Source organism: Pteronotus mesoamericanus, unplaced genomic scaffold (genome assembly GCF_021234165.1).
Source record: "Pteronotus mesoamericanus isolate MK-2021 breed Mesoamerican mustached bat unplaced genomic scaffold, CSHL_Meso_final contig_41, whole genome shotgun sequence".
Lineage (NCBI taxonomy): Eukaryota > Metazoa > Chordata > Mammalia > Chiroptera > Mormoopidae > Pteronotus > Pteronotus mesoamericanus.
This window is the reverse complement of record NW_026555152.1, coordinates 436,860-462,931: the sequence shown is the minus strand read 5'-3', so window position 1 is coordinate 462,931 and position 26,072 is coordinate 436,860. Positions and strand designations below refer to the sequence as shown.

Sequence of the window (26,072 nt, the reverse complement as noted above, 5' to 3'; positions counted from 1 at the left end):
CGAACGCATAAATTTTTATTTGCAGCCACTTACCCTGGTCTCTGGCAAAGGCAGGGGCACACTGGGCTAGAAACACCTGAGAAGACACTGGGGAAGGAGGCTTTGGGGAGAGAACTGAGGGAGTACGGTGGGATCTTGGTGCTGACTCATTCCCCCATGTGGCAGCAGCCACCTTGGTCTGGCAGAGACCATGTCCCCTGAGCGGCCCCAGCGTCAAAGGACCCAATAGCCCCACCCCCACAGGTGGGATTCCACCCCGCCCTGTGTTGTCTAAGCTGCCTGCTGAGTGCAGAATGGCAGCAACAGACAGTAGATCCTTCGGTAAAGGGGTCGCACAGAGGTCTGGAGAAACTTGAGGAAAGTCTGGGGACGGAGGCTTTGGGGAGAGAATGGAGAGAGCAGCCGGCAGGATCCCAGTGCTGACTCCTCCCCCATAGGGCTGCAGCTGGGGACGACCCAATAACCCCACCCCCAGGAGGGACTCCGCCCCGCCCTGAGCTGTCTAAGGCGCCCTGCTGAGTGCAGAGTGAATAGATTAACAGCAGAAGGAGACAGCCACAAACAGTAAATTACTGAAAGTCCAGAACAGACTGCCTAAGGTCAGACAGGGTCAACATCTGACATCATCAGAGGAAGATCCAGGAAGTAAAAACAGCGGTCTCCAACCATAGAAGTTCACACCACAAAGTCAGGAAATCAAGACAGATCAACTTAGGAATCAGAAGCAAGAGAGAAGAGTCTCACAAATAATGGGAAGACAAAGAAATGTGCCCCATTCGAAGGGAAAGGAGGAATCCCCAGAAAGAGAAGTAAATGAAATAGAGGCAAGTAAACTATCAGATACTGAGTTCCAAACAACAGTTCTAAGGAAGCTCAATGAGCTCAATGAGCTCAGAGAGAATTACCAAAAACTACAGGGAAACTACAAGGAACTTACTGCAAACTATATCAGCATGAAAAAGGACATAGAAACTATCAATAAGAAACAAGAGGAAATGAAGAATACAATTTCTGAATTGAAGAACACAGTAGAAGGAGTGAAAAGCAGGCTAGATGGAGCAGAGAATTGAATCAGCAAGCTGGAGGAAAAAGTAGAAAAAAGCTCCCAGAAAGAGCAAGAAAATGAAAAAAGACTCAAAAAGAATGAAGCATTGAGGGAAATACAGGACAACCACAAATGTAATAATATCTGTATAATAGGGATACCAGAAGAAGAAGAGGATGAGGAAGGGATAGAGAACCTGTTTAAAAAAGTAATGATGGAAAACGTCCCTAACTGGAAGAGAGAAAAAGTCACACAAGTCCAGGAAGCACGGAAGGTCCCATTCAAGAGGAACCCAATGAGGCCCACTCCAAGACACATCATCATTAAAAGGACAAATATCACAGACAAACAGAGAATCCTAAAGCAAGCAAGGAAGAAAGAGGTAGTAACACATAAGGGAGCCCCAATACAGCTAGCATCTGACTTCCCAACAGAAACACTGCAAGCCAGAAGGGAATGGCAAGAAATATTCCAAGGAATGAAAAGCAAAGGCCTGCAACCAAGACTGCATTACCCAGCCAGGCTCTCAATTAAAATGGAAAATGAAATAAGGAGTTTCCCAGACAAAAGAAGGCTAAAAGACTACACCTCCACCAAACCAGCACTGCAAAATATGCTAAAGGGACTGCTTTAAGATGAAGAAAAACTTTCTATGAATACCCAGTTCCTTTCCGAGTTGCCAATACTTGATATTACCAATATTTTTAATACTCATTAATCTGATTATGACAATGATGTTATTTTAATTGTTCCTTTACTATTTGTTGAAACCAAACATGTTTTAGTGTATTTCTTGCCTATTTCTATTATTTTAAAAAAAATAAGCTTTAAATGACTTTTTGATATTCTTTATCCATTTATTGATTAAAGGTTTGTAGAACTTTTTTCCCCTAAAAAATTAAACAAACAAACAAACAAACAAACCAAAAAGGACAAAAACCTATTAATCATGTTTTAGATTTGTTGCAAAACTTTTCTATTCTATTCCTTGTTCTTTAACTTCTTTTATATGTATATTACTATATAGTTAAGTGTTTAATGTAGTCATATTGTCTATATTTACCTTATAGCTTCTGGGTTTGAATATTTTACTTCAGGCCATGAAAAATATTAGTTCTTTTTTCTTCTAAAACTCCTTAGTTTCTATGTATTGATTTTTAACTCCCCCAAATATTTCTTGTATAATGTGTGAAATAGGGTTCTATATTTGTTTTATTTCAAGTATTAGTGGTCCATGCACCTTATTTGTTGAATAAGCCTTATTTTACCCATTGATCTGAAATATCAACTTAATCATATATTATACTGTCAGACAGATATATACGTTGGTCTCTAGAATGCTCATTATATTTCATTGCTCTACTTGATTATTTCTGTGCAGGTGTCATGTTGGTTAAATTGCTGAGACTTTAGAATGGTTTTAAATATTTTATAATTAACTTTGACATTTAGAAAAATAAAATCAATCTGCATTTACGAAAGAAAGAAAGAGAGAGAGATGAAACTCCTTCCTTTTGTGACAACATGGATGGAACTGGAGAATATTAAGCTAAATGAAATAAGCCAGTTGATGAAAGACAAATACCATATGATCTCACCTGTAAGTGGACTCTATTCAACAAAATAAACTAACAAACAATATAAACCACAGGCATGGAGACATGGAACAGACTGAAAGTAACCAGAGGGGATGGGGATTGAGGACAATGGTGGAAAGAAGAAGAAGGGACTAGATAAAGAACATGTATGAATGACCCATGGACATGGACAACAGAGTGGGAATTGTTTGTAGCAGTAAGGGGTAGGAGTGGGATGGCTGGAGGGACATAGAGGGGTAAAAACTGAGACAACTGTAATAGAATAAAAATGATTTATAAATTTTAAGAAAATAAAAAAATAAAAGAAAATGAGCAAGTAAAAAAAAACAAATTTCCATGTCATCTCACCAGGCCACACCTAAACAGAAAGGAAAATTTGATGAAATTTTAATTAAATTAATTATTTAAAATGCTAGAAAGCATCAATGTTATATTCATTATTCAATTAATATTTGAGAGTTATTGTTGAACTGTCAAACATGCTAACAATCCAGTTTATTTATTAAATTGAGATTACATTGATATTGTTTAAAATGCATGACTTTTTTTAGCATCATCAGGGAACAATCGATCTGTGAGTAAATTTCTCCTGATCATTAAGCTTAACCCTGAAATGTCAATACATTGCAATTTTATAATTTTGCATAGAATTCTTTCTAAATTGCACTTTACTGTTCACAGTGTGTGTCTGTGGTATAAGATGCTGTCATAACTTATGAATTCAGACCATCAGCAAATTTATTAATTATTAATGATTCCATAATATATGGGTATCTTTGGGGCTCTTGAAGTGTTAATGTTCTCTCTTATTATACTTAAATATCCTTAGGCTGCTATCCTTCATAAGTTGTATATCTGCTTTTTGCTGTTATTTTCAACCATCAGCTGACAACTGTCACTTATTCACCATCAGCATGCCTGACTTTAGGGGTCTTTACTCACCTGTGATTTGTCACTTTTATCTAACAGAAACTGAGGAAAAATCAGGATTGTTAGAATGATGCCCACCTTAGAAGGGGTAGACATGGCTGAAGTAAGGTGAGGACTCAGTAGCAAGGACTGAGCTCTAATAGGTAGACTCCATGGCATGGTTTTTTTATTATAAAGACACCTTCTATTATTTATTAATTCAACTTTTCCTAGGCCCTGGGCATCCAAAGGTGAGCACAGTGAGGGTCATTCCCTTAGGATGCCTCCCACACCAGAGAGGGCCAGGCTGCCACACAAGGACCACAGAGCTGGGAGGGCATTGAAGGAGCCTGCACACTCTGGAGTTTAGATGGGTTTTGGATGTGTGAAATGCCTGGATAAAGAAGTGGATTATTTGGGGACTTTCCTTAAATGCATACTAAGACAAATACTCTGAGGTTACCATTGTTTAGAAGTCCCAGTTCATATTAAGGGAAGTACTCAATAAAAATTATAAATGTAGTGACTCTGGAGTCTGACAAACCTGTATTTAAATGACTTTGGGTGATCTTCTTTTTATTCTTTGTCATCCACTCTGAAATGGAGATGGCAACACCTACCTTAAGAGGTTGCTGTGAGGACTGAGTGAAATAATACATGAAAAGTCCAAGCAGGGTGCCCAACCAAATTCTGTGCCCACTAATGCTAGTTCTCTTTTCTACTTTTTTCTTTCTTGTACTTCCCTTAAATGTTTTTGGTAACTGGCATCTGTAAGAGTGAAAAAATACAATGAAAAACCCTTGTTAAATATTTTTATGAAGCTGTTTTAAGTAATATTCTTTTAATGGGAGGACAGTCACATCATTGAAAGGTTGGTCTAATAATGGCACTGGAGACTTGAAGCTGATAAAGTGCAAACTTTCAGATGAGTCTAGATTCCAATTTAGATGTAGAAGGAGGAGAATCAAAAAAGAAGACTTATTGCTCAAAACACAGATAACTCCACAGGCATACTATTGTATTGTAATTATTTTGACCACTTTTGGTAAAACATAAACTAAATGACACATATGCACCTCAGTCAACCCTTGAAAAAAAAGGTGTCATAAGCCCTGAATGTATGAGACACGGTGGAACCATGGGGCATCTTTGCTTGCCCTTAGCGAGCCTGAATCACTTTAAGTTCTCATTTTGTTCATTTGGACACCTTTCTCTTTCCTGTGAAATGTTAGTTCACTAGTCAGTTCTCCAGATCATGCTGTTTTGTAATTCCAACTTATATTGCTAAAGAGAACCCCCAGCCACTCTGAGTGAATCAAGAATAGAAAGCTGTTTTGTCTCTGCTCTTCACAGCTGCATTAGTGAAAAAATGTATTTTCATCAATCCTCATTAAATCCTCTGTCATAGGCAATGCCCATTGAAAGGTGAATTAGTCACACTTGCAGTTTGCTTTTAGGTAACTGTGCATTTTCCTTTCCAATCTCCTCACTAGACTAACACTGTTTTCTTTTAAAAGTGGAACACGTAATGTTTGCCAAAATCGTCTCCTTGGTCTGATCAAGTTTATAACAAGTCAGTTTAGGTTGTGCCTTTTAAAATGGTGTAATTGTAGACTTAAATGCAATCACATCCCTTTACTAGTATTGTATGTCAGCAGATACTCAGCATCTGATTGTCCATAAGGGTGTAGGTTTCTCACTGACTCTCAGCTGCTGGTTCAGCCTGTAAGAACTGAAGCTGTTTTAAGCTTTTTGTAGTGTTCAAGAACTCCTTGTCCCCAGAGCAATGATTTATCTCTCAGCCTGTAATCTCTGCTCTTCTACTTCTTGGGTCACAGGAGCACAGCAGCCAGGGGTTAGATCTGTGGGTTGCACATGTGTGCCCAGTATGCATGGACTGTGTGTGACAATCTGTGTGCGTACTGCTCAGGCCTGGAGGGCTTGGACAGCTTCACTCATCTGTCAGCATCGCATGTTCTTGTGGATAAATATAGACACACGGGCACTCTGTGAGTTGTAGATCACTGTCTCACTGTGCAGCTAAAAATTGTCCCACTGGTGTGAACAGTCTGCCCTGGATGGAAGGCCCATTTTAGTTTGTCTTCTACTGTAGTTCTTCAGCACCTGACTAAAAATATACCTTGGGCCCAAAATAAAAGAGCCCTATCTTGTGGCCTAGACACTCCTGGTGTCAGGGAGCAACAGAATCATGGAGCCTGTTATTATGTTTTTTTGGCCAGGGAGCACAGTCTGTGAAACAGCTCCAGACTGTTAGTTTGGGTTCCTTTCTGGCTCATGGAGATAACAGCGGCGTGTTGGAGACGGTCCTGTGTGATCAGCTTCATCAAAGGGCTGGGTAGGTACTCAACACTGTGTATGTATGCGCGCACGTGTGTGTGTGTGTGTGGTGTGTGTGTGTTTAGGTGATAAGTAGTTGTTAAATGCTGAGTGTAGGAAGGGTTCTCCCAAAGGTTTCAATGGGTGGGGTGGGGGCAGCTATTACTTATAATGTTGCTATACAGAGACAGAAGGAATACCCTGTAGGTTTTCTTTTTGGGATTGCAGCATTTTAGGGGTAAGATTTGGTATTTTTTGTACATGAGTTTATGGAACAACAAACTATGATGTAATGGAATTTTCCAGGCACTGAAGTTTCACAAAAAGATTCAGCATGGCGGTCTGTTCTAAAAAATTGCTAATCAGTAAAAATAGCTATTATGTGTTTGGAAAATAGTTAATACCATTATATTCAATATTACAGTAGAGGTAAGATTTATTCTTGATTTCTTCTAATGAGTAATGTAAATATCCTATTTGTTTTGTTTGAAACATTGAAATTGGCCAAAAACATTTTTTTTGCTTCTGCCTTAACCTTCTCCAACATTTAAAGAATAAAATGGGTTTTTTTTTGTTTATAAATTTAAAAACAGCATAGCATATGTTAACCAACATGAAATGGATCCAAATTGCATTTTGCTGCATCTTCTTTATCTGAACAGTAGCCTGGTAACTTAGTTCTTGCATAACCCTGCAGTCAATGTTGTACCAGTGTTCAAAAAATTAACGTAAGGAAACATCCATGGCATGGGGTTCATTACATACACCTTGGATATTGACTGTTTAACTTTCAATTTAATGTCAATGTAATGAAGGTAGGAAAAGTTCACTTGTAGATTGTAAAGCATAACTTCATACTGTAATAGAGGAGAAGCATTTTGTTTTTCAATGATTCAAGAAACTGAATTACTTGTTAATTATTCTATTCAACCATCTCCAATTAAAAACTATTAGATATTTATATATAATACCATTCTCTTTTTTCTAGGAATAAAATCTCTATCAATCATTAATTTGCCTCTTATTTTGTGGTTTATGATGTAGAGTGTGTGTTAGGGAACATTTGTTTTTCTCTCAAGAGATTCTTTTTAATGTATAACAAGCATACTAGTTGAAAGATAAAACTTATGGTTTTATACATTGTGAAAAATGCTGCATTAAAATAGGACCTATATGAAATGCTTCATTTCATATTTCTGTTGTTTGTTATCTCTTGGAACTGATACTTTCATTGTGTTTCAACTGAACAGACCACTCCGATGGTCTGGTAAGTATCTTGACTCCTTTTTCACCCATTCCCTTTCTTGCTCACAATGTATAAGGTTATCTTTTACAAGAGATCAAGAACAACTAATATGTTTCTGTGAACTGGTAGAGTTATCAGTGTCTTAAGTTACAAACATACAGTAGTCATGTATCAAGGAAATGTTACATAGTGATTGTACAGTTACATAAGTATTTAAGAATTTAATAAAACTTAAAATAGTTTCTGTTATGTGAGCTGGCATCTAAATAAATAAGCATATAGGAACCAGGAATTTAATAAATATTTTGATGTTGACAAAAAAACTCATCAGACTATAAAAGATTTTACTTATTCATTAATTTGTCAACAAATGTTTATAGAGCTTCTACTTATACCCTGCACTGGAGGTCCATCCCTCACTATAGACACTGGAAATCTGTCTTGTGTGGTAAGCATGACATATATACTATACATATGTATATGCATATTATTGCACACATGTATAAATAATTTTTGCAATAAAATGCATATTGTCATGCATTGTACCTGTGTGTACATATATTACTTTGTGATATAACGTTTATTATATTTACAAAGACACATGTAGGGTTACACTCTCCTTCAAGTCTCTTCCCTCATCATGTTATCTCCAAGGGCATCCTGGAGTGGGACAGCTAAAACTTTATTTGACCTTTATTTGTCAAAATAGAGCAGCTTCCAGCACTGCTTTCTGGTGGCAGCCCCCACACATACTGCCTGCACTGTCCTCCTTGTGCCTTTAGGTTGGGTCTCTGTGCAATGTGCCCACTACACAGCTGCAAAAACCTCTGCTCAAACCTGTTCTCTTGACCTGATGTCTGGCTTAAAAGTGGTTTTAGTAAAGTACGTCAGGAACCTCGGTTTGCCATTTGGGTAGGCCTGAACCTAACACTAGATAAAATCTGCACATGATGGCTGTTCCCACAGCCTCAAGAGCCTTGTAGACCGCAACCTACAGTAGGAAATACACTTTGTATTGTGACCCAAAGCATGCACATACACATATTTGCACAAAGAGACTGAAAACAATTTCTGTGAAAGGGTGCATGCCCTCACTAGACAGGGGGCTGCTACTCTGCTGTTTGGTCTTCTGTGTTCTTATTCCATTTCATTGCAGTCACACTGGTCAACATCCCCTAATGTAGCTTCATGGTCAGGTAATGGCTCACAACGTGCAGTCTAACAAACTGCTGTAAAGGTTTCATAAGCTAGACACTCTAAACACACCATTAGTCAAGTTCTCTACTGAAGTAATGTGCTGTTGTCCTTGATAGAATATTCTACTCCTGGGCGTGTTGGTGCTTTATTTGTCAGTGTCCTGCTTGGTTGCAGAAATAGCTCTCTCAATAGATTTGATGTCAGTCTTGAGTTGAAGATAGAGTTTCCAAGCTAGAGACAATTTATGACTTTATATGTCTTAATGCTTCCTTATTCCTTAATACAACAAATATTTATTGAGTACTGGGTGTTAAGCTAGAAAGTGGGGGTACACGAGGAACAAAACAAATTTCTTGTCCTTGCCAACCTAGTTGTTAGCAGAGTAGACAGACAGAGAACATATATAAATATGTTATTATTACATAAAGGGGCAGTTTGCACTCTGCAGGAGGGTAAGCTGGGTAAGGCTATAGCAGAGGGAAATGCCAAGCTGTGGTTGCCCAAGGAGCTACTAATGAAACCAGAAGGAAGTGAGCAATTGAGCCACTGTTAAGTGACCTTTTCCTCACTGGTATAATTCCCACAATCCCATTCTCTTCCTCCTTGATGCCTTCTCTGACCATATCTATCATCAGTCATTTCTAGGTCTCATCTTCTCTGTTGCCAGTCCTGCCCCAACCCCACAATCACAGATATGTCTCCCTATGTCTCTCTTGCAGCAGCTTTAGTAGCACTTCCTGTTTTGTCATTGTATTTCTGGGTGTTTTTGTTATGTAATGCCTGCCTCCCCTGTGTAATACTGGCTGTGTGAGGACAGGGGGCATGCCTGTTTTTTCCCCAAGCAGTTAGCACAGTGCTTGCAGTAGAGTGGACCTTTAGTAAATATTTGATGACTGAATAAATGAATCAATGAATGCCGTTCTAAATTCAACTGCTCTTTCATTGGCTTTTCAACCCAACACTGCCTTGTGGCATCTGGGAACTGAATATACTAAATTCTAAAAATCCTTCATATTGTCTTTTGAAATTTATCTTTGTATTCTCCACAGAACTTGGCAGAGGACCTTGTCTATACTGCAGTCTCAATGAAAATTTTTCTATTTAGTGAATTGGTTAACCAATCTCACTCATAGTCTTTTGAGACAAAATTATTTCTAAAAGGACTGAAACTGTATTATAACACAAGTGAGACAAAGGGTGCCTGTTTAAATGACACCCACCTGCATTCGCCCTCGCTGTGTATTGTAGGTATAAATGCTCCTAGATCCACACCATCCAGTTCAACACATTTAGCAAATGTGGAAGTATGTAGTTGGACTTGAAATCTTAGTGGACATTCAAACATATATGATCAACCCTGGATTATAGATGGTATTCAATTTCTTTTATATAACAACATATTGTTTTTGTAATTGAAGTTCTAGGATAGCATTCCTTCATTATTGCCATCATGAGACATAGGAAACTTTTTGCAAATCAGCCTTATCTTTTTAAGATAATGTTTTATTATATTTTTTTAAACAAGCACCAAAGGAGAGAGAGTAGTACAATATACAATATAGTGCCATCATTCAGATTCAGCATTATTAAGATTTAGTCATTTGCTTCATGTATACCATTTTTTCCTTAAAATATTTTGAATCAAATATAGACATAACTGCATTGAACTCCATATAATCAGGATGCACTCTAGAAAATATGGATATTCTCTTACCTACCCACAATGCTGTTATACGTAACAAAATCTACTATAATTCTTTGGTATCACCTAATATCCAGTGCATATTCACATTGCTTTGATTGTCTTTTTTTTTAAATGTCTTCTAAAAGTTGGTTTGCTCAATTAAAGACTTAAACAAGGTCCATATGCTACATTTGGTAGTTCTGTCTCCTATGCTTCCTTTCATCATTCTACCCATATTTATCTCCCCTACTCACTTGTAGAAATTGATGCTGTTTCCTTACAAAATTGATCTGATTCTGGATTATCTCTTTTGCTTCCTTATGGTGACATTTAACTTGTTCTTCTATCCCCATTGTTGATTGTAAATGCATGGTAGCTCTAATGTTTTGGAAACTTGATGAACATAGACATCTCTGCCACACTACCAGGGTCATTTCTGACCTCATTCTAGGAGATGAAGAGCCACTCTTCATTCCCAGGAATCACAGCCAGTAGTTTCAGTGCTTCACTCCAAGAACCCTGACTAACATCTTGCTATAGGTCAGGAGTTCTGAGAAAGCTTCTAGAGTCAGTATTCTGAAAAAGCTTCTTAAACACCTTAATTATTACAACAGCTCACCAGGAAACATACCTTGCATGTTTCCTTTATTGGGAAAGGATGGTGTGACAGAATCAGGTACATCTGGGTAAGACAGGATCTTCCTTTTTGTTCTGATAGGCCCCATCAAAGTTCCCACTTTTATTATTTTTCTTATGGAAGGTGCAGTGGCCTTTAGTTTATATTGTCCCTCAGATAGCCTATTTTTTTTTAGCCCTTCCTAAAAGCAGTATCAGATCAACATTTCTTTTTAGAAACCTGCTAACTCCCAACTGTCCTCCAAATAAAACCCGAACACATTGACCGGCCATTCCACACTTTAATTCTCATGATAAAAATTTAAAACCCTAGCTTTTTATAGGACTCAAGACTTTGTTTTTCATACAAACGTGTTCAATTATTTTACTTACACAAAGACTGTATTGTGGAATCAGATGGGTTCAGTTCAACAAATATTAAGCACAATTGTTTAATTAATTATGCCAGGCACAGTGTTCAGTCCTTGGGATAAAGACAAGATGGAGTCCTGTTCTTGAGGATTTTGCCATTCCTTGATGAGGACAAAGTTTGAACGTGTGCTAAGACAAGGACATGTGATGGGAGGGTGAGGAGAGAGACGGGATGAGGAGAGACTCTTAAGAGATGCCTTCCTGAGCCTGCCATGCTGTTCCCTTAGCCTAGGTTGTCCCTTTGCCATCTGTCCCTATCAGAATCCTACCTGTCTTTTAAGACCTGGGTCAAAAGTCATGTATTCCTCAATATGTCTAACTAATCAATGGCCCAGAACAGAGATGATGCCTCTGTCCTTCGCTAGGCCTAGTGCAGGATTTTATGAAAGGTAGACTCTCACAAATATGTTAACATGTATCTTGAGTTTACAGTGAGGAATAAAGACAGGCTTCCTCTGTGTCTGCCTGCAATACAGATACTTGTCAATCTTACAAAAGTGAGTGGAACCAGAGAAGAAGTGGAGATAGAACTAGAAGGGTCTGGATTATTTGTAAAGCTTTCCTCTATGCAGAGGATAAACAATAGAATCTCACTAATTCATAGCACTCCAAGGAAGGTTGATGTTAATTACTGTTTGAATTGTGGAAGTTTTCAATATGATTTTTTTATGCATTGTCAGTGTGTATCTTTCCACAGTCATAGACTACTGGAGCTAGAAAGGACAACCTGGCTTAGCCTCTTTAAGAATGATAGGTAAGATGCTGGCCTGTGTGTCTCAGTTGGTTGGAGCATCATCCTGTAACCAAAGAGTTGCAGGTTTGATTCCCAGACAGGGCACGTACCTAGGCTGTGGGTCCCAGCACATACCTTCCCAAGTCCCAGGAGAAAACCAGTCAATGTTTTTCTTTCACACCGATGTTTCTCTCTCTCCCTTCCTCTCTCTCTAAAAGCAATGAAAAAAAATGTCCTCAGGTGAAGATATAAAAAATTAAAATAAAAAAGAATAACAGGTAAGTAAATGGGAGCCCAGTGGGTGCAAGTTTTCCCCCAAGGTCACATAGGACTGCACTAGGACTTGGACATTTTACTCCCTGTTCAATGCTCTATGTTTTGCCTATAAGACATTGGCTTAATTTGAGTTAATAAACCCTTCTATTTTTACTCTAGGTAAAACAGTTTTACCAACTGAATTAATTGGTCCCCTTTGCTTTCCTGTTTATTTACATTAGAGGTGTCAGGCTATGGTCCCTGGCTCACCAGCATCACCACAACCTGGGGACTGGTTAGAAGTGCAAATTATGGATCCCCCACCTAAGACCCACTGAATCAAATCAGGCAGGATGCAGCCTTCCAGATGAATCTGATGTGCAATGATCTCAACACCGTTGATCCACACTATATCAGAAAACCTTTTTCAAAGTTAACATAAAAAAAATACAAGGCCTTGTCCAATTTATCAAAAATTTAGAATTAAAAGATTTCAAGTCTGTGAGAGTTTGCTGCATAAAATGAGCCAGAATAGGAAGAAAATAAAAAGAAGGAGAAAAGAAGAAAGAGAGACTGGCTAGCCAGGGACACAGGAATGAGAGCAGTTTGTTGGTTCTGTTGGGGAGAAGAAGGAAGTTGAAATTCAGGAGTATCCTGCCTCTAGCAGATTATCCGATCTCCTTTTGGTGACAAAAGGACCTTGAAATGTCATTGTAACCTCATCTTCTCACAGATCTTGGCAGACACTCTTTCAGACTCTGGTGACAGTATCTACTTTAAAATTCAGGCGGAAGTCCATGTAATGGCATCTTCGGAGATGACAGATACTGTTCAAGGAAGTCACTGAAATATTACTGTCATTTCACTGAGATAAAATGCTAAAAAGCAGAGGGAGAGGGAAAAGAAAGGAAAGCAGGTACTTGATGTTGACTTTCTTTTTTTTTGACTATTTATTGAATGAATTCACTCTCTTCAAGATGTTCAGTCTTAAGAAACCAAAGACAAAAATAGTTTTGTGAGGCCTCAGATTGAAGTAAACAGAGATCTGTGCCTTAGAGTTTACTTGCTTCTTGTGAGGATAACAACCAATGAAATGTTATATTATCAGTATATTCAGGAAGGAACAGCCTCTAGACCTTTGTAAGGTGTATCATTAATCAGATTTCCTATATTTTTATGGGCCCTCAATTCTTGACTCTTTTTTGTACTTCTAGCCTTTGTTAAAGCCACTCTCATGGCTAAAATATGTATTCAAGTTCAAGAGGGCAGACAGCCTGGCAAGAGGAACCTCCATGGATGAACATTATATGAGTCTTTCTAGCAGATAACCAACTATATTAATCTGTAGAAAGCCTCACTATCCAAATCACATTCATTTTTTATTTTGTCATCCCTTGAAGTCCCCAAACTAGCTTACACCAGGGAAAGATCTCTGGGTAACAAGACTTACTTTATTCAGTCTTCATCATAAGTAATGTGTTTTTGTTGTTGTTTTGTTTTGTTTTTAAAGGCAGGGTAATACAAGAAACTCACCGAATATGTTGTCAAATAAACATGAGTTCAGATCCTGAGTCAAGCACTCCATGCCCTTGGGCAAGTCTCTGAACATACATGATCTTATCTGTAAAAGAGAAATTGTTTGGCTTTCTAGGATTGTTTTTGAAAACTAAAATATAAATTATCTTAGAGATACCTTGATGGAATGCATTTGAGAACTATAAGATTAAGAGAAGTAAGTAGTGTAAGAGAAAGTTGGAATGTATTTAATAAATAAAAATGGAAGGTACAGCCCTGGCCAGTGTGGCTCATTTGGTTGATGCATCATCTCATAAACCAAAAGATTGTGGGTTTGATCCCCACTTGGGGCATGTATGGGAGGCAAATGATCAATGTTTCTCTCTCACATCAATATTCCTCTCCCTTACTCTCCACCTCCCTTCCCCTCTATCAAGAATCAATGAAGATGTCCTCAGGTGAGGATTTTAAAAAATGATAATTAAAAAATAAAAATGGGAGGAACATTTCACATTATTAGCACTTTATGGGAATTTTTTAAGCAGAACTATACCTGTCACTGTATATATATTTTTCCAAGGCAAAAATCATTTCTGAGTATTTTTTTACCATTAGTCTCATCTTGACCTACTTTGAAATATATCAAATTGTTTAGGAATCATCTATCTTTTTGTTAAGAAATGATTTTACGTAGCTCAAAATAATTGTTTTCTCCTGTTTCAACATTATTCATTTCTTAATAACACTCTTCAGAGGAAAATAATCCTTTCTGTCATGCTTGGAAGTTTCTTTATTTTCATTCTAATTTACTTTGCATGACTTTCAGGGTTTCTGGTCATTGTGAGTATTTACAATACCTTTTAAAATGCCTTTTCTCAAACACCCTCATAAATGCATTAGGGTACAATTTATTATTGTTCTATACATACTGTGACGTGTTCTCATGGTAACTGTGTCATCCTTGGTTTGTTATGCTTTATTAAATATTCCTGTAAACTAAAACTTATGGGAAAAGAGGGATGGTACAGGCGGAGGGCAGGGGGGAAGGCGGGAAGGATCCTAGAGAGAGGTCTTGGTTACTAGAGGGGTTTGCCTTAGGAACCTACAGAATGAACCAGGCACTGAGGACTGGCAGAAAGAACAACTAATATTCAGCCGTGAGCAAAGAAATCTAATAAATTAACTCCCATGTTGAAAAGACATGGTTACATCTATCTGTAAAAAGTAAAGATGTTTAAATAGACCGGCCTTTCTAAAAAGAGTACCTACTTTGAACAGTGATCACATAGAATCTCAGGGATACTTCAAAAAAAAAGGAAACTACTTTTTATTTCAAATGTTCTGAGTCTGAGTCCAGTAATGGGAACATCAGAAAGAGGATTGAGTGTTTTGAAAAACTAGCTCCATGTTCATCTGTCTTTGTAAGCCAGAGAAAAGCCAGCAGAGATGCCTTCTTCTCTGAGCTGAGTACTTAGTGAAGGAGGTAGGGAAGCAGGGCACTTCGATTCATGCCATTTACAGGCTGGTTACAATTCTCATTTCCAACTGGCAGTGACACAGATATGAACAAGCCACAGGGATAGGCTGGGAAAGCAGAGCCTGCCTGACCAGGTGTGCCCAGATTTTCTCAGACACCAAAAGCACACAGCTTCCATTCTTCTTCATGACAGTTCCAAATTAGAACATCTGAGCACCTTTGGGAATAGAAAGACAAGCAAGTCTCTCTCTGTAATTTTTCCTTGTAGTATGTGAGTGTGTAGAAACATGTGAAATTGCTGGTTATACGACCCTGCCACAGGAACCTGTAAACTCCATGAGGCCAAGAACCATCTATTCTGTTAATGCCTGTCTTCCCAGTGCCTAGAACAGTGCCTGAAACCCAGGGACTCATTGAATAAATATTGGCTGAAATGAATGAGTGAACGAATGAGCAACGGTATTAATGTCTCTGAAAATCTGAATGAAAAAATCAATTGCTTTCTTGTAACACCTATCACCACTTGTGGCCTCTGGGGCATTCACATGAGGAAATTTATAGTATTTCCTTTTTTTCCGATGTCATAATAAAAATGTAGCTGGACTGCTGTACTGTGAGCTGTGGGTGTTTGTTTTTGCATCGCCATCAGGAGGTTAGTAATCCCTACAAATCTTGGTAATTTAGGAAAGTTGTTCTGAACAGCTTAGCCAGCCAACAGTAGTCAGCCTGAAAATTCAGGTGTTTGTTAATGAGATTGGAAAAAAATAGTCCTTTTCAGAGTATCATCCTTCATAGTCAGAAATAGATCTAATGAAAAGGTAAGGAAAGGCCCACAAGAGCTTAAAGCAGACTTCTTCCAGATTGAGGAATGGACCATGCTTGATTTAAGAAATAGAGACCCAGTGAAAGAGAGAAACACCTCCCAATACCATTGAGCAGAACCAAATAGAAACATAATTTGGAATAAAAATAAAACAATGTCAAAAAAAAAACACTTAAGGCAAAAGAAAACAATGGAGAAAAATCAGAACATGATTAATCTAAGGTTAAACTATAAAGAGAAAGCAAATCTCAGAAAAGTTGAGACCTAATATCTGAAAGTGGTACACTTCTTCTTGACCTCCCTCATGTCCCCACCAACCCACAGAAGCACTGGTTTGTATGACTTTCTAGGGACATTGGGCTGCTCTGTGGAAATGGAAAGATAAGATGAAGAAGAAAAGGAGGCAGGATGATGGCAGTTGGAGATTTGGAGTTGAAGCTTAAAGTTTCATCACATGCAAGAAATTTAAATGGGAGAAGTTTTTAATCCAACAAATTAAATAATTGCTTCAACATGTATTTAGGTGTGGGAGACAAAATACTGATGCCAGGACTCTTGCATCATTAGGGAGCCTAATTCCAGAGGCCCCCACATGAGGAGGAGACTGAGTGGCTGGAGCAGCTGGGTCGATCTGTCAGGCAGAGCCAGACCCAGCCAGGTGGACAAGGGGACACTAAACTGAACCTGAAGTATGGGCAGACTTGCTTGCCTGTTGGGATAGAAAGTAGGCAAAGCGCTGTGGTGGTAAGGAGTCGATTCCGGCAATGATTGACTGTGTGTGCAGAGCTGGAAAACAGGGCCTGAGCATGGCTGTTCCTGAATTGGTAGTTTGTTGGTTTCCTAGGTATTTTTTTTTTATGAAATTGTAAATGGGATTGTGTTCTTAGTTTCCCTTTCTGATAGTTCATTATTGGTGTAGAGAAATACAGATGATTTCTGGATATTTCTTTTGAGTATACCTGAAACCTATATAATTTTATTAACTAATGCCACCCAATAAATTCAATAAAAAAATGATAAGTTCCAGTTAGAAATCAGACCTGTGCACAGATTTATTTTTTAAATTTATTTTTCAATTACAGTTTACATTAACTATTATTTTGTATTAGTTTCCAGTGTGTGCACAAATAGATTTAATTCTTGAGAGCTAGCTTCTTAGAGATAGTGTTTCCCACTTTAGACACCAAAATCTTTTTCAGTTTTATACTTTTGAAAGGGAAACCTGGAAATTTCTGTTGTTCTTTTTTTCACCTTCTCAAATACAGGTCTATACATCAGACTTATTTTAACTTTCCATGGGACTCAGGGTCATCTCCTGAATGTTAGTTGTGACCGCATGCTGGACTGAGTCATCGATGCCCCCAACCCGTGAGAATGTCACATTCTGTGGCCCTGTACTAATGGCTTCAGGCAACTGCATTTTTAAGGTCTGTTGGCTTTTTTAGAGTTATGCCATTTTTTTCTTCCTTTGCTACTAGTGTTTCTGTCCAGAGAGGTCGTACCTTTCCCTTGTAATTTTCTGTTTTCAGACTGTTGTAAACTTAGAAACTAGATAGACAATTGATCTTAAATATGTGTAGAACGAGAGCAAGCAAGTGCTGATGGATAGTCTTATGATTTTTTCTAATGATAATATTCAGATGTTTAGACTAGTATGAATTTTGTGGCTCAATTTTGACCAGTGGGGATTATGTATTTCTTGGTTTTTAGCTATATTGTAACCCCACAATAGAGTTGTGAAAAGGTACCATGTCATATGTTTATTTTGAAAGCTATCCTGACAAAGGCTAGGATTTGTTGTGAATTACTTGTGATAGGATAAAGGGGGGTTACTAAAACTTGGAAGTGCATCTAGTTCAAGGACACTTACCCATTAACTTTAACTGTATCTCCACCTGCCCAGCTGACCTATTTGGTACCACAGTGATGGGTGCCTCCCCTAGAATCACTCTCAGCTCTGGCATAGGACTCGACTGGGCCAGGACCATTCTAGCTCACAAATGCTGTACATGCAGACTGTAGTACTCACAAGATGTCTGGATTCAAAGTTCAGGTGGATAACATTTTTTTATGACAGCAGTGAATTGGTACTTAGACGTTTTAAATGGAAGATCTGTCTAAGAGACATTCTGGTTTTTGGATGTCAGCTATCTGCTTTAAAAAGTGGCTTTGCATGCCCTGGCCAGTGTAACTCAGGTCATTGACTGTCATCCTATAGTCCAAAATGTTGTGGGTTCAATTCTTGGCCAGGGCACATACCCAGGTTGCAGATTTGATCCCCAGCTGGGGTGCATATGAAAGGCAACCAACTGATGTTTCTCTATCACTTCAGTGTTTCTGTCCCTCTTTTTGCCTCTCTTCCTCTCTCTTCCTTTCTCTCTCTCTCTCTCTCTCCCTTGGGCAGGGCGGCGGGGAAGACAACTTTGCAGGCCAGAGGTTACTCTTAGGAACATTCTCTCACTAGAATTATGACTTTTAGGGCCCATAGTCTTATAGTTATGGGTCTGGTCTTGCAGTTATATGTTGTATCATCCCGATTATTATTGTATTCTAGAAATCGATGCAATCCTGTAGAAAATGAAAGATAATGAAAAGTCATCCCCAATTTGACTTTCTGGGTTTATGTTCCAGTATCCAATTCTATGGCACAATGCCTGGATACAGCATCTCATGGAGGTCATACATCCCTCTGTAAGTTGGGCTTGCACTGAGAGAGTAGGTGGTAACACAAAGAAGTGTCCAGGGCTTTATGTGCATCACCTGATGTTAAGTATGCTTCTTTAGAATAAGTGGGACCTTTTAGGAAGATGCCTGGAACACCACTGAACTAATGACTCTTTGTAGCAAATCATGTACCCCATTCCTTTGGAGACTCTACTATTGAGTCTTGTCTTAGAATTCCCTCCCAGTGAATCACTTTAAGATGTATAGAAACCAAGTAAGACATCATTTTAGTTAATGAAATGTGTTGGGTGTTAGCTGAGCAAAGAACTCTATACTGGATTTAGGAGACTGTAATCTTTTGGGGGAACCTTTAGGGGAAACTGAGAAGAATGCATGGTTCAGTTACAGGGCCAACAATAGGTTGAGCTGTGTGACCAGCAGGTAATCACTTCACTTGTCACCTGTCTATCGAGTCTTCCTTAGTAATGTGGGATGTGCAGCACCAAAGAGCATGAGTTAAATGTTTAAATCTGGAAATACAAACTTACCAGTGAGTTAGCCTGGTGGAGATGACACTTGGAGGTTTAGATGAGCAGAGAATATGGGAAGGAGCAGCAGGAGAGGAAAGCATTAGTGGGGCGGCCAGGGTATCAGCATGACCTGGGCACAGGATGGAGGCAACTGCTGCAGGAGCTCAAACCCAGGCCATGTGTTTGAGACTTGAGCATGGCAGTTGAGAGCCATTGAAAATGTTATGATTAAAGCCATGTAGAAGAAATATTAGTTTGCTATGTAAAATGAATGAACTGGAGGCAACAAAGGAGCTGCTCCAGTAATCACGCTGTAGGCTTGCTAGACTACGATGGAGCTGCTAAGAATGGAGAGGGAAAAAAAGTAATATACAACATGTTTTATTTTTATAACTGAAGAGGCTATATTTTTAAGTGTAGTGGTAGTTGATCCCTCAAACTGTAAGACAGTTTCAGTGACCCAGAGAGGATGAGGCATTAGGAAAGAGTAGGAAGGTTTAGGGAGAATCTGCAATATAACATGAGTATATGTTGGTAATTCAATAAAATAAGCAAAATTTTGTCGTGGCTTCCTCAGAATTTGGCTTGGGGTAGAAAGCAGATAAGAGAAGACTTGAATTTACTTGAGAAGGTTTCAAGGAGAACTCTTCTCTTTATTGTTGATGGCACACCACTATTTTCTGGTACTCTAGCAAGTGTCCAAACTGGAAATCTGCTTTTTTTTTTTAACTCATTACCTTAATCTCTGAATCCAGTCATCCAAAATGATATAGTCTTCCTTTTAAATGTCTGCATAACATTATTCTGTCCTTAGCATTCCTAATGCCTCTATCTGAGCCCACTTACTCATACATTTCTTTCATTGGATAGTGGTGACTGGTCATCTTACAGGTATTTAAGTGGAAGGCGATGTTGCATATTACAGTTTAAAAGGGAGAAATTGTGGTAATCAGAAGTATTTCGAGATTATCATTATGGCACAACACAAATCTAATGTACTCAAGATAATTAAATTCTGACACCATTCCTAAAGAATAAGCCCAGGTTATTATGCTAAGTACAGCATTCCAAATATGATTCATATCCTTATATTTATGGTTTAACACAGCCAATCTGAATGTTTATGATATGATTTTCAGCCAGTAAGAATATTCATTATATTTTCCAGCTTCTCCTGTTGGCAACGGTTATATCAAGCCTCCAGTTCCACCTGTGTCTGGCACACAAAGGGAGAAAGGGCCGCCAACCATGTTACCCATCAGTGTGGACCCAGACAGCAAACCAGGGGAATATATCCTCAAGAGTTTATTTGTCAACTTCACCACCCAGGCTGAGCGCAAGATTCGCATCATCATGGCAGAGCCCTTGGTGAGTGCCCCCTGATGCCTGCTCCTCCTGAAATTCATCCTGACACTGAAAAGAGGAGATTTTACAACTCTAAGAAATGATGGATTGCCCTTCCCCTAATTTCCAGAGATTTTTTGATACCATCGGTAATTTTTTAAAGGTTATAGTTAAGTTTCCTGATTTAATAAAAAGAAATTGAGGGTTGAAGACTTTAAAACAAACCCAGGAAATATATTTCAGTAGCACATTTCACTTCTGTGTTCAAAACTAATTGGCATAATTGAAAAATAGATGTATTAATCACAGAAAAATTGTTTTCAGTCTCTGTTCTGTATATATACTTTAGTCAAAGTCTTTTGTCCTATTTTTAAAGTAGAAGGGAAAAAAATTGTCCTTCAAGTATCTTTCTGGACTGCCAGTTTGAGAACATAGTCTCAGTGACACAGGGTCCAAGGAAGTGTTTTGGTGTGTTATTCAGAAATACCACTTTGTTTTTTGAAATTTTGAAGGCAGGGCATTCTTGACTCCCTTACCTTTAGGTCCTTTATTATATTATGCCCTTAGATATCAGGGTCTTTCTTTACAGATAATTCTGCCTCAAAATAAGGCATGTATTTCAGCCGTGTGTTAATTGCTCCCACAAGTGCTGGTTCTCAAAAGGATAGTCTGGAAGGAAGTACCGTTGCTAGATTCAGCTTACTGGTTTGCCGACCCTGGCCACACACAGTAAGAGAGAAGGAAAGGCATGCAGAGTGATGCAGCCCCTTCTGTGAAGTTGGGCTTTGTCTCTCCTGTGGGGGCGTGGGGAACGTAAAGTCTAGGTTTTCTTTATGGCATCATGGCTTAAAATAATTAAATGGCTTGTTAATGAGTCCACAACAACACAAGTCTCTAACAAGTATGTAACAATGTAAGGTTTGGGGATCAGCATTCAAGAATATTTAAGTGTGTGTTTACCTGGAAGTTATATACTTTGCATTTTCAACCTTTTATTAAATCAGTGGAGCTTATTTTTATGAGTTCTAACTTATTATGGAAGATGTTTCTTGGTTTTGCCATTTAAATCATTTAAATTAAACCTTTGAATGGTACCTTTTCCCCCTTTCTCTCATGTTTTTATGTTTCTACTACTCCTACAGCTAAAAATAATAGCTAACATTTCTGGACTACTTACTATGCCCAGGCACTGTGCTCAACTTTCTATCTCCTTTAATTTTCACACTGGTCCTAGTTAGGTAGGATTTATAGCTCCATTTACAGATGGGAAAAGTTGACGCAGAGAGGGTAAAGTAATTGTGCAAGGTCACACAGTGTTGATTTGCATTCAAGCTGGGTGACCTCACAGTCAATCTCTGAACCTTTCTACACTTTACTAACCATCTGAATGGTTATTTTCTTATAAGGATACTTTCTTTAACTTCCTAGGACAAATCAGCACAGGGCTCTCCCATACCAGCCAGCCATAAATCATGTGCCCAACTTCTCACTGCCCAAAACAGTGCTGTACAGGAAACCCTCTGACTCCTGGAGAGACACTGAGACAACCCAGACTTCCACCCTCATGGAGGGTGGGAAGCCACTTCAGCTCCAGAGGTCATAGGGGAGTTCAAGGAGGAGAGAGTGGTAAGGCACATTATATTCCTTGACAGTGGAAAATGCCAAAACAGCAAGTCAGGGCTCTCTGAAATTGTGTATCATGGTGAATTTTCCCAAAGAACTGAGAAACTATACAAAAGTTGAGATGATTAGAAGGCTAAGTCCTAACACCTTTTGAGTAACCCCTGTTTCCACAATAGTAGCTTAAATACTATTATTGAAGAATTTATGAAGTTAAATGGTTTGGGTTTAACTTTTCATCTTTACTCAGCTTGGAATTTGTTTGCATGACATTTATCTTTTTGGAATAAATGTTATATCTGAAAAACAACATGTGCCACAGCATTCTTTTAATTAGAGGTTGATGTTTTGTTCCTTTCTATGGGACAACTTAAATGTCCCCAAACAAGAAAAATGGGAAAGAAAAGTGTAAGTCCTCTTTATCAGATGAGGATCTATTGGAACTATTTGCTGAGTTGATGAACATTATGTTTTAGCTGAAGAAATGTATTCAATCAGTTTTTAGTATTGTTGCTTTTTATAAAAGGAGATGATTTTGTTCCCTTGTATTTTTGGCAGAGATGTAAGCTTCTATGCCACATTCATTTCTTGTCTGTTGAAAAATGCTTAGTAACTTTTGTCCTTATACTCTCTTACTTATGGGACAATAAATGTGAGGAGATTCTGAGGCTTGTTACCTTATTCTAAAACTGTAAGTGGGCATTTTGTTCTGTAGCCATAGCAAGAGATGTTATTTTTGACATATAATAATACATTTAAAGTGAATTTCAGTAGATATCTTCAATTATTTCTCTTGCTTAGTTAGCTTTACTTAGAAAAACATGGAATACTTAAGAGCCTAGATTTGCATGGGTTTGTAACAAATCACAAATTGTATTCTAAATCTTTAATATAATTAAAATTTGTATGGGCATGGCAAAGGTTATTTTTTAAAAATTGAAGTGTAGATTTATTCTTTATGAGGCAACTCAGGAATCTGTTTTTACAGTTATTTTTAAAAGGCTTAATCCTTCAGAATTCTATGTCAGTAAATGTGGGATAAATTATATACAATATTAAATTAAAGTTGTAGTTTTGAATATTTAAATAGCTAACTTTAATTTTTAAAAAAAGACAAGAAACAAAAATGTTCTACCAAAATCAAATTTTAGATTATTTTCTTTGTAAACACCTTATACTGGTTCAGCAGTTCTTTGTGCCCAAAAGATGCGCGGGTCATATTCATTAATATTTATGGATTAAGCCAGCAATTTTCAATTGGTGTGCTGTGAGAATTTTTAGAACATGCAATACCTGACCATTTAGTCAGGAGCACTGACCTTTTTTCTCTTAGAGTGTCCAATAAAAAAATCGGCCAACACAACAATAGCCATCTAGTGTGATTGAATCAAAATCATACCTATTTTTTTTCAGATTGGCAAAAAATTATATTTTTTAGTGTGCTGAAGAATTTTAGTAATTGATTTATGTGTGCCATGAGATGAGAAATGTTAGAAATTGCTGGATTAGTCAATAACTTTATTCTAATTTTGGTCCCTTCTGGGGTCATGTGATAACATTTGTTCTCATCCAATTTTACCTTTATTTCACCTTTCCCAAATAAAGTTTTTTAACAAGTTGGGTCATCTGTACAGAAAGTAATATAATTGATGCTTTTCCCTCTTGCCTCCCATTTTTTCTCTGTTTTCTTTTTCCCAAAGTATATTTTTGTTGTTCTTTAGTTAAGAGTCAGTGGGTTGTTAATTATTCAGTCTTATTTATCTAAGATGTTTTATTCTCCCTCAATTCTCAGTGACAGTTCAGCCAGGAATAGAACTTTAGTTTGGCATGTATTCTGCCTCTAGACTTCTGACAATATATTTCACTATGTTGCCTCTATTACTGCTGTTGAAAAGTCTGTGGTTACTTTGTCATTTGTTTGTGATTTTTTTTTTACTTTTCCCCCTGCTTGTTTTAATGCTTTTTTCCCTTTGTCTATAGTATCCTGAGGTTTCACTGCTCTGTGTTTGGATGTGGACTTTTTTTTACTTTCTGTTTGAGATCTTATGCTTCTGGGGGGTTTTTTTGGCTTTATTTTTATAATTTTTAAATTAATTATTTTTTTAAACTTATAAATCATGTTTATTCTATTACAGTTGTCTCAATTTTTACCCCTTTACCCCTCTCTACCCATCCCACCCCCACCCCTCACTCCCATAGTCAATTCCTACTCTGTTGTCCATGTCCATGGGTTATTCATACATGTTCTTTGTCTAGTCCCCTTGTAATGGGGCACAGCCAGGGCCCCCCCAAAGAGTATTTGTAATGGGGTCCAGAGATTGGGGTGTCCAAGAAAAATATATTCTCCCCACCCCAGGGCAGGCCACCATGGGGTATGGGAACCTTGAGCAGGGCCCTTGAGAGTCATTTTGCATGTCAGTAACAGGATAGCTTCATTCCTCATATGCAAAAAGGGTTATTTTGCATATCACCAAGGTTAATCAGGAAGGCTTAAAAGACTTAATGCAGAATGTAACTGGAGAGGAGGAGGAGGAGAGACCGGGGCCTGCAGGAGAGACAAGGGACACAGACTCTGGGGAACAGTGTGAAGACCACACAGGAAGAAAGAGGAGAGAAAGGACTCTTGCTAGTGGGCCATGAGAAAGTGCCACATGGTTATGGATTAAGAGCTGGATATCACGGTGACACCGTGGATGGTGCTGAGACCCATGAGAGGCTTGCCTAGCCAAGCCCCGGACTTCTGTTCTTTTTCTTCTGAAGGACGGTACCCCTGACTGGCCTGACTGGCCTGAATGGCCTGACTGAGCAAAGCGGGGAAGGCAGGACAGTGTGTGTGCTGGTGATTCTTTTAAAGGATTTTGAGGTTTAAGGGTGACATTTAGCCATTAATCAAACCTGTATAACTTTTGAATAAATAGTTTCTTTACTTTTCAACAAACTCTGCCATTCAGAGCCATAATTCTAAGGGTGGCGGGCAAAAGACCTACAACTGAGAGACCCCAAGGAAAGGAGGTGTCGTTTCAGTAATAACATCTGGGCACCACCCCCTCCCACGGGTCCATTTGTTCAGTAACACCTTCCCCTTCTTTCCACCACTGTCCTCTTTCCCCATCCCCTCTGGTCACTTTAAGTCTGCTCCATGTCTCAGTACCTGTGGTTTATTTTGTTGAATAAATTCCACTTACACATGAGATCATATGGTATTTGTCTTTCACTGACTGGCTTATTTCACTTAGCTTAATATTCTCCAGTTCCATCCAAGTTGTCACAAAAAGGAGGAGTTCCATCTCTCTTTCTTTCTTAAGTGCAGATTGATTTTATTTATTATTTTAAATGTCAAAGTTAATTATAAAATATTAAAAAAATTTAAAACCACTATAAGTCTCAGAAATTAAACCAACATGACACCTGCACAGAAATAATCAAGTAAATCGATGAAATATAATGAGCATTCTAGAGACAAATGTATATATCTAAAAATATATGATTAAGTTGATATTTCAAATCAATGGGTAAAATAAGGCTTATTCAACACATAAAGTGCATGGACCACTATTACTTGAAATAAAACAAATATGGAGCTCTATTTCACACATTATACAAAAATATTCAGGTGAGTTAAAAATTAATATGTAGACTCTAAGGAGTTTTAGAAGAAAATAGAACGAATATTTTTCATGACCTGAAGTAAAATATTGAAACCCAGAAGCTATAAATATTGACAATTTGACTATATTAAACATTTAACTATATAATAATATACATATAAAAAAAGTAAAGGACAAGGAATAGAACAGAAAAGTAGTTGCCACACATCTAAAACATGGTTAATAGGTTGTTTTGTTTTGTTTTTTGGAAAAAGTTCTACAAACCTTTAATCAACAAATTGATAAAGTCTACCAAAAAAATCATTAAAGTTTTTTTTTTTAAATAATGGAAATGGGCAAGAAATATACTAAAACATGTTTGGTTTCAACAAATAGTAAAGGAACAATTAAAATAACATCATTGTCATAATCAGATTAATGAGTATTAAAAATATTGGTAA

At 37.9% G+C, this 26,072-nt stretch overlaps 1 protein-coding gene and 1 pseudogene across 8 annotated transcripts in view; both read left to right on the top strand.

The window, feature by feature from the left end:
• FRY (FRY microtubule binding protein) overlaps window positions 1-26,072 on the top strand; it is a 557,210-nt gene that overhangs the window by 226,388 nt on the left and 304,750 nt on the right. For 6 of the 8 annotated variants that reach the window (XM_054577105.1, XM_054577099.1, XM_054577100.1 and 3 more), the window contains one exon: window positions 20,229-20,428. In XM_054577105.1, the coding sequence (XP_054433080.1) occupies window positions 20,309-20,428 (120 nt within the window). In that variant the 5' untranslated portion in view covers window positions 20,229-20,308. Of the gene's footprint in view, window positions 1-5,559; window positions 5,909-17,152; window positions 17,294-20,228; window positions 20,429-26,072 lie in introns of those variants that run through there. The other 2 variants (XM_054577102.1, XM_054577104.1) reach the window with 2 other exon arrangements.
• The window catches only part of LOC129073477 (translation machinery-associated protein 16-like), a 291,011-nt pseudogene that overhangs the window by 258,244 nt on the left and 6,695 nt on the right, over window positions 1-26,072 (top strand).